The 9,042-nt window shown below is 49.0% G+C and overlaps 1 protein-coding gene across 11 annotated transcripts; it reads left to right on the top strand.

Annotated features, from left to right (window-relative positions):
• Window positions 1–282: 282 nt before the first annotated feature.
• LOC135320994 (GDP-fucose protein O-fucosyltransferase 2-like) lies at window positions 283–7,693 on the top strand. Of its 11 annotated transcripts, none has more exons than XR_010380346.1 (4): window positions 285–416; window positions 1,806–2,038; window positions 4,158–4,324; window positions 5,152–7,693. XR_010380346.1 is itself a non-coding variant. In XM_064484209.1 (4 exons), the coding sequence occupies exons 1-3, from the start codon at window positions 449–451 to the stop codon at window positions 5,238–5,240; spliced, it is 612 nt and encodes a 203-aa protein (XP_064340279.1). In that variant the 5' UTR covers window positions 431–448; the 3' UTR covers window positions 5,241–5,281; window positions 6,190–7,693. The 11 variants fall into 11 exon arrangements, 6 of the variants coding, with proteins under 6 accessions (XP_064340284.1, XP_064340283.1, XP_064340279.1 ...); XR_010380347.1 differs by having other exon boundaries at window positions 288–410; XR_010380343.1 differs by lacking the exons at window positions 285–416; window positions 4,158–4,324 and adding an exon at window positions 431–806 and having other exon boundaries at window positions 1,802–2,038; window positions 5,152–5,281; window positions 6,190–7,693.
• Window positions 7,694–9,042: the final 1,349 nt, after the last annotated feature.

The following is a 9,042-nucleotide window of genomic DNA, read 5'->3' as shown; positions in this document are numbered from 1 at the left end:
GCAGCAACGCCCCAGCCTCCGGCCGGCGCCACCTGCAGGTCAGGACTTCCGCGCGGCCCTGCCCTCCCCGACCCCGCCCAGCTGTCCCATAAGCCTCCGCCCAAACCCGTCCTAGCTGCGCCCTGGCTCCCATTGGCTCCGCAAGTTCTGCCCTCGCACAACTAGACTCGGGAGGACGCACGACGCAAGCGCTAGGGGAGGGCCCCGCGGAGTTGCCATGGTTACAGGCGCCACGCTCTGCGCGGGCCGGCGTGCGCTTCTGGGGCGGGTAGCGGGCTCCGGAAATGTGCAGCTGCCCGGGACCATGGCGGTGCTTGCTGCTGGGGATGGCGGCTTGCTCGGCCGGGCGACTAGTTCTGGCCTGGTCAGTCGGAGGCCGACATCCTGTCTGGGGCGGCGTCCCACAGACGGTAAACGTACGTCCGCGCCGTCGGCGGGGCCGGCGGACATGAACCGGGGTGGGATCGGGGTTGGGGCGGTGGCCGGGGAGGGCTGTGGTGCCGGGGAGCGTGTTGGGGCGGGGCGGGGCAGGGCTTGGGCACAGCCTCAAGCTTTCCTCCCCCTCAGGCCCTGGGGCTGGGGCCGCGAGTCTGGGTCGCCCTTGGTGGCCGCGGCCTCCCAGAACCCCCCGGGAAGGGCAGGCGGAGGACCCATCTTAGATGAAGCGGGGCCTTACCCGGGTTTTGAAGAGCCCCAGAATCAGATGTTGGAATGGGGTGGCTTATCAGCCTTGTTTATCTGCAGAGAAATTTCAGTTCCATCCAGATATTGGTTCCTTCAGTCAACCTCAGGAAAAAGACACAAGGGTCAGTGCCGATAAGCAGTTATCTAGGGCTTGACTCAAAATAAACTATGCGGGGTGTAGGGATGGTAGATGGGACCCGCCCTCTTGAAGTTAGCAGTCTTCTGGGATTAGAGGCCCCAGTTGAGGATTACATCCTCATCTGCAGTAAAGGAGCTTGTGAGAAACACACAGAGAAGGGAGGGGGGTGGTGGCGGTAACTCATTACAGAATCCAGGACCCTTGCATGTTTCTTGTGTAGAAGAGTCTCGCCTTGGATAGGGCAACAGTTATCAAAGTGTATCCAAGGCCCCTGAGGTGCAAGACCATTTTCATAGAAACGCCGGGATATCACCTGCCTTTTGCACACTCTTGCTCTCCCGAGTTCCTGCGGGGTTTTCCAGGGAAAACCTGGCCTGCGATGTCACAAAACAGGGAATGCAGAGGCAGATAGGAGAATTCAGCTCTCACCAGTCCAAAAGAGATTTGCAGAAATTAAAATCACTGCTATTCTTCTCACTAATGATTTTTCTTTTGAAAAATAGAATTTTATTTTGTTTAAGAGTATTAATGGTAACATACAGTAGATTGTTAATATTTTTAAGTGAATTCATACACTTTTTCTAACTTCTTATTTAACTTCTAACACAGGAAATAGTGATAGATTAAACTCACATAAATAGCAGCCTTTTGGAGTTCTCAGTAATTGTTAAGAGTGTATAGGGTTCTGTAGAACAAGAAGTTTAAGAGCCCCTGGAGAACGGGTGCTCAGATGCTAGTCGGGTGCTTAGTGGTGTTAGACGGATGCCAAGATGTCTTCCGCAACTGCTCCCGGACTTGAAGTAATTGGCCACATGGAGATGGGTGGGCAGTGCCTCCACTTTACAAACCAGAAGCTGCTGAATGTGTCTGGAGTCTAAGCCATGGGCTGTGCAGGGATTCCCGTTGTATCTGTTCTATCTAAGCCGGGATTCCTGTGCAGAGGCCTGGCCCTGAAGACCCGCTCTCCTTTGCTCCCAGCCAGGTACCTTCTGTGTGACTTCAACCCTCCAGAGGGCTTCAACCTCCGTAGGAACGTCTGCATCCACATTGCCTTCCTCCTGAAGACCCTGCTGAAGATGGAGGAGCCGGTACTGGTGCTATTCCCTTGGGGCCACCTCTACCACTGGCAGAGCCCCGATCCCTGGTCCGACTCCTTTGACCTCCCAAGTCTCAACAGAAACATCCCTGACATTGAGTACGAGGAGTTCATTGCAGGTGAGGTGGTGGTCATTTAACTGGGGCCAGGTGGTCTTTGTTCTGGTTCCGATCTGAACATCGGGCCATCTTATTTTGGGCTTGTCGGTCTGCTTAGGGGCCCTGCTCATGTTTCCTACACTGCAGGTGAATTTGGCTTTTCCATAGTTTTTTCGGGAAGTCAATTTGAAGTGTATGAGCTCTATGTCCCCTCCCCTCTGAAAACCCTGGCCTCCTGGTGAGATGGAGCGGTGACAAGGAGGCCACTGCCACAGAGGCCCTTGTCCCAGAAAGAGTCGCTCGCTGTGCAGTCAGGGCTGTTCTCACCTGTAGGAAAACACGATGTGTGTGTAGCATGGGCCACGTGCTGGAGAAGATATGTAACTGTCCATCCAGTATAATTTGGTCCTGCTCAAGCTACCCATTTTAAATTTTGTAAGAGGGAAGGGTTCAAGATTTTCTTTGAATAAAGGTATTTAGAGCTTATCAATTTTTTTTAAATTGAAATGTGTTTGATTTACAATGTTTTGTTAGTTTCAGTTATACAGCTGTTTTGTTAGTTTCAGGTATGCAGCATAGTGATTCAGTTGTACATATACATAGTCTATTCTTTTTCAGGTTCTTTTCCATTATAGGTTGCAAGATACTGAATATTCTTCCCTGTGTTCTACAGTGAATCCTTGTCGTTTGTCTGTTTTACATATAGTAATTTGTATCTGTTAATCCCAAACTCCTAAGTTTGTTTTATAAGTCTGTGAGTCTGTTTTTTGTTTTATAGATAAGTCCATTTGTATCATTTTTTTAAAAATTCCACATATAAATGATATCATATGATACTTGTCTTTGTCTAACTTATTTCACTTAGTGAGATAATCTCCAGTTCCATCCATGTTGCTGTAAATGGCCTTATTTCCTTCTTTGTTATGACTGTTATATCTAAATACCGCATCTTTATCCAGTCATCTGTCAGTGAATGTTTAGTTTGCTTCTATGCCTTGGCCATTGTAAACAGTGCTCCTGTGAAAATTGGGGTGCAGGTATCTTTTGGAATGAAGGTTCCCTCTGGATACATGCCCAGGAGTGGGATTGCTGGATTAGGTGATAAGCCTTTTTTTTTTTTTTTTTGTCTTTTGAGGAATCTCCATACTGTTTTCCACAGTGGCTGCAGCAAACTACATTCCCACCAACAATGTAGGAGGGTTTCCTTTTCTCCACAGCCTCTCCGGCATTTATGGTTTGTGGACTTTTGAATGATGGCCATTCTGACTGGTGTGAGATGATAACATTGTAGTTTTGAGTTGCATTTCTCTGATAATTGAACGATATTTAGCATTATTTATATGCCTATTGGCCATCTGTGTGTCTTCATTGGAGAATTGCTTGTTTAGTTGTTCTGCCCATTTTTGGATTTGGTTGTTTATTTTTTTCTTATTAAGTTGTATGGACTATTTATATAGTCTAGAAATTAAGCCATGGTCAGTCTCATCTTTTGCAAATATTTTCTCCCATTCCATAGGTTGTCTTTTAGTTTTACTTATGGTTTCTATTGCTGTGCAAAAGTTTATAAGTTTAATTAGGTCTCATTTATTTATTTTGGCTTTTATTTCTGTTGCTTGGGTTGCTTAGATTGCCCTACGAAAACATTGCTGAGATGTATGTCAAATAATGTTTTGCCTATGTTTTCTTGTGAGAAGTTTATAGTGTCGTGTGTAATATTTAAGTCTTTAAGCCATATTGAGTTTGTTTCTTTTTGGTTTTTTTGCGACTCTATTGTATGCTTTTGATTTGTGGTTACCTTATTCTTCAAATATATCAGCCCATTGCTATATCTATTTCCTTTAGACTGATAATCACGTAGGCTCCAACACATCCTAAGAATAACGAAGAAAAAAAAGAAAGAAAAAAATCTACATTTTCTTGCTCCCCTCTCCCATTCCCAACTTTTTTTTATTTTGATGTCCTTTTTCATTTTTACATCTTTATGTTTATTCTCTTGCAACTCGTTATTGCATTTCCAACTATGGTTTTCCTGTTTCTATAGCATCCTGCTTCCTTTCTGTTTAGAATAGAACCTTTTAATGTCTCTGTTAGGTTCAATATTGCTGAGTTATCACATCTCCCCCTCCCCCCTCCCCCCCAGGCCTCTGAATCCTCAGTCCAGGGAAGCTAAACCATTCTAGCCTTCATCGGTTCTGGGAAAGCAATCTTCAGAGTGGGAAAAGACATTGAAAAATAATATTCTGTGAGTTGCATTCTACCCTTGCCCAGAGATGAGAAACATCTGAAGGTGGAGGAAAACAGTTGGAGGTGGGGAACACAAAGTCTTTTCTCCTTTTGCTACTGAAGAAATGATTGCTTTTGTAATTAGTGATGATGCCCTTTAAATTGGTGAGATCGAGATTCCACAGCTTCAGCGCCTGTGAATAACCAGCTGGGAGAAAGCCCTCTAGGGCCCCTGCAGTGGGAAAGGCAGCCCCTCTGAGCACCTGTTGTTCTGTATACTTCCTGCCTCCACACGGGTTCCCTAGGCACCGTGCAGGACGATGCAGTTACCCAAGGTGGAGGACGGGGAGACCCCTGCTGTGTGGCGAGCCACAGAAGCCCACACTTGAAGGACAAAATGTAGAGTAGTGGGGCGGTCATAGGAACAGGGGATGGTTGAGACCCAGGATGGTGTCCTGGAGTCCAGCAGCCAAGGCTGGTGGGGCAGATGGGGCCCTGGGGCATGGGCAGTCCTTGAGGGATCTGAAGCAAAGATAGGAACCAAGAGACTGGATTCGTGTGGGGGTACGGCACCCCTTGGAGGCTGCGGGGCAGCTCAGTGGGCCCAGGGGGAGCGGGCACTTCCCCAAAGCTGGGTTGACAGGTCACAACCAACTCACTGGGGACCGAGAGGCACTGAGTCATTTTTAACTTTTTGTCCCTCTTCCTGGAAAAGAAACTGCTGCCTGTTAAATAGCCTGTGTCGTTAGTGAGAATTAAAGACATGAAGCAAGATTGCCTCAAAAGTCATCCATTGTGTAGTTGTTAATAAGGGTCAAATGAAAACTTGAATAGATGAAATGAAGCATTCATCAGAGGATTTGAAACTCCTTTAAAATAAAAATTCTTGCTGCCTTTGTTCTTCATTTCAGGGTTCACTTGGTGATAATAATCATAACCAAAGCAACAGCAAACCCTTACAGTACTCTGTCCTGCTGTTCCAGGAACGCTGTGTTCATGACAACCCAATGAGTTGGCACCACTATGAGTTCCACTTTAAAGGTAAGGACATTCATTAATCACACGGCTAATAAATGGCAGAGCTGGGACTTGAACCCGAGCTCTCTGGCCCCAGAGCCCCCTCTCAGCCCCTTCACTGCAGCTCATCACTTGGCATGCCCGACACAGGCCAGCATTTACGAGCAGCGTGACCTTGGCCAAGGCTGCTTCACTGCTTGGTCTCTGATTCCTCATCTGTAGAATGGGGGTGTGGGCAGTGAACTCTGTGAGCTCAGTGGTCACTTCCTCCAGCTCTGCAATTCTACTGCTTTGAGTTAGTATAGTAAGTATCCGAGCCCCTACATGGCCCACACATGGGCTGGCGCTTTGCTAGGCCCTGGGTTACGGAGCAAAGTAAGATCCGCCTGCTCCTCCGAGGAGCCTGTGTCCCTCCACGGCAAACAGCTGCGAGGCCCAGGCTCCCTGGCTGGCGGTCGGGGGCTGGGCAGGAAAGTCTGATAAGAGAAGATGGAGGCAGAGCCCCTCCGGGAACAGTGGTGGCCACACAGCTCTCAGGAGCGAGAGCCTCTGTCCAGGCTGCTGAGAGGGGGATCCTCATGAGGCCAGTAGTCCCCCCAACCTAAGCCCTCAGGACAAAGATCCAGCCATCCCTGCAGTGTCACCATAGAGCCAGTCCATCCTCATCACTGTGCCTCTGTGCTCCTTTGTCCTGGGGCCTCTCTTCCCCCTACACCCAGAAGACTCTTCTCCCTCTCTTCTCTGAGTGCCCCCTCACTTCACCCATGGTCCCTGCTTCCTGGGCCACCATCACTGGAGTTGACGCTTTGCACCTTCACAACCCCCGTTTGATCAAGTGCCTGGGTTGGCCCCCTTGTGCTCACTTTCCACCTTCAGATGATTGTTCCTCCCCTCGTGGGAGCACATGGAAAACCCAGATCCTTTCCTAGCAGTGCCTGCCACCCTGGCCTCCCTGCTCATCTGCCTCAGTCAGGAGCACCTGGACCACCAGCTCTGTATTGCCTCGCCTCCTACCATCAAGACGTCAAAGTTCATTCTCCTTCCACCACCCAGTATGGTCATTGTAGGGTCTTCTTCTCTGTCAGCCTGAGCCAGCCACCCCCCATTCACCCTAACCCCGGGCTCATACCCGGGCATGTCTCCACCCCAGGTCCAGCCTCTCTCCTTTAAGTGCCCACATCTAGCCGTCCAGCTTCTTCTCCACCAGCCTCCCTGGCCCTCCTTCACCCTCACTGGGGCATCATGTGCTGACTCCTCTGCTTTCCTGCCTGTCCACGTTCCTCTTACTTCCACTTCCCCACCTTCCAGCTCTGCATCCACAGACAGCACTCTCTTTATGACAGACAAAACCCCCTTGAGCCTTGACCTTTTCAGTTCCTCACCAGGCCGACTTCCATCTCGGTTCACCCAGCTCTACTTGTTCTGAGCCTGCAGGCAGCAGGCTCTCCCAGCACAGATTTCCAAGACTACAAATCAATGCCCACCATGTTGCCGCTGCCAGGCAATCCTCCAGGATTTCTCTAGTGAGCACATTTCCCCACTTATCACTCAGTGGTGTCAACATTCTCTGCTCTCTGCACACCTCTAACCTTCCCTCTGTCTCTTCCCTGACTCCCTGCCTGACTCCCTGACTTCCTTGCCTCCTGCTTCAGAGAGAATGACATGTCACTGGAAAGGAACTCGCTCACCTGCAGCAAACCTGCTCACCTCACCTTTTATCTGTCCCTCTCCCACCTGGACTCTAGCTGTAGTTGTTCTTAATTCAGTGAGTTTAGTTGACATATATATACACAGTTAAAAGCATAACACACTATCGGCTACCTTCTAGGGGTTACTTTTTCAATTTAACATGGAGTGTGTGATTCATCCACTTCATTGCATGTACCTGCAGTTCATTTGTTTTAACTGATCTTAAATGTTGTGTGTGTGAAAGTAACACAAGGCAAGGGTAAGCCAGGATTCAGGATGCTGGTTACTTCCTGTGAGAAGAGGCCAAGAGCAGGATAGGGAAAGGGGACACAGTATGTCACTGTCAATATTCCTGTTATGATGCTGGGTGATAGGTTCATAACTGTGTCTTATAATATTAATTTTAATACATAAATACCTCTGACAGGCACCTAAGATGAGAAAGTGTCATGAACCAAGACATACAATGGGTAATATTACATCATTATTGTTATGTAATCTTGTTATATTATATATTAATCATAATCTTACATTATTTGTTATTAGTTATATATTATATAGATGCATGAATTATATATTATGTGTATAAACATCTACATATGTATTATATACTATCTGCTAATAAATAAACAGAAGATAATATGCTAGTATATCTTCTATTATGTATTATTTAATAAATAATAACATACTCTATCCTGTTATATGACATGGAACATAATCTTTAATAAAATAAGAAATCTGTCAATATATATTGGTAATTAATAAAATTAAAAAAAAACAGCGCGCAGCTTTTAACGCCGACACCGCTCCAGCTGTCACTGTGATTTCTCTTCCCTTTCATGGCCGAGGTCCTCACAGTGCTATCCGTTCCCCCTTTCATCTCCTTATCCTGAACCTTCCTCCTCCTCCCATCCCATGCTGCCTTCTGCCCCATGGCCCCTCTAGTCTCCAGCGGCTTCTGGGGCACTGATCTGCGGGCACGGTCTCAGGCCCCAGCTCACCTGCCTGTCCGCCGCCTCTGCCACCGCTGGTGGGGGCGGGGCGGGGGTCAGAGTGCACCCCTTGTCCTGGAAGAGAACACAGCACAGACTGTGACCAGCAGCAGGTGTGGCCGGGAACTGCAGGACTTGGGGGAGAGCCAGACTGTCTGCATCCAGACCTGGGGCACTTGGAGTGTGAAGAAGCCCCGTCCTCACTGCCCCTGAAGTGAGGAAAACACCCTCAGGTGAGTTAAAGTGCTTATGACCTAGGTCTGTTGGCTGGAAAGGACAAACGGGCCCCTAAGGGGAGGGTAGTTGACGTTCCAGGCCCCACCAAAGCCCTAAGGGCTGGCGGGGAACCAGGCTGGACGCTCCACTGGACCCAGTGCCCCCTCGGGGGTGGGGCCTTCGGGAACAAGCAGAAAGCCCTCTGTCTCTGGAGGGGAACGGGGCAGTGTGGGAGCATCCCTGCAGTGAGTCAAGTGAAGTCAGGGCCTGTGGGATCCATTTGTATGGCCACATCGAGCCTCAGCAGAAGCCACAGCAGGAGTGGATTCCTGTCTCTCCAGCTGTCATCCTCGTGTCTGAGTGCCAGGCTTCAGACCCGATCCCCTGGGGCGCTAGGACAGTTATAGACAGAGGCGGCTCGGGGAGGCCTCAAGAGGGTGGTACTGGCCTTCCTGCCAACACGATTACATGAAGATCAAACAGTCGATCGATGGGAAGAAAATAAGAACCATGGTCACCTCTGGACCCCAAGCTTAGACGTGGTGCATGGGGGACATTTATCGACAATTCAGCGAGGTTCTGGCCAGAGCTAGAGGCCAGGGCAGCAAGCCGGGAGTGACACTGAGGAGCATCATTGTGCAGAGGCTGGACTGGGTGTCTGCAGGCTCCTCCCAGGAGAAGCCTCAGAGTTTGGGAGGTGGCTAACATGGTTCCTTCATGTCACCAGCAAGTGGTGCCACCTGTGGAAAATCAGCTGTGATCCTGAGATGGGTCAGCCCTGGGTGATGTGATAAAGTCTCCTACAAGAGGGGGCGCCAGATGGACAGTGAACGAACCAACAGGCTGATGAGATTCCCACCTGTGTTTATCGTGCTTTCGTAGCCAAGA

The sequence above is a fragment of the Camelus dromedarius genome, unplaced genomic scaffold (assembly GCF_036321535.1).
Source record: "Camelus dromedarius isolate mCamDro1 unplaced genomic scaffold, mCamDro1.pat HAP1_SCAFFOLD_200, whole genome shotgun sequence".
Taxonomy (NCBI): Eukaryota; Metazoa; Chordata; class Mammalia; order Artiodactyla; family Camelidae; genus Camelus; species Camelus dromedarius.
The sequence above is the reverse complement of the archived record's forward strand: the minus strand, read 5'-3'. Positions and strand labels throughout refer to the sequence as shown.

Bases quoted from the DNA above. Each gene is read 5' to 3' on its own strand.
- LOC135320994 (XM_064484209.1), top strand. From the start codon at position 449: ATGAACCGGGGTGGGATCGGGGTTGGGGCGGTGGCCGGGGAGGGCTGT. The intron at 807-1,801 runs GTCAGTGCCGAT...CTTTGCTCCCAG, and splicing joins CTCAGGAAAAAGACACAAGG to CCAGGTACCTTCTGTGTGAC.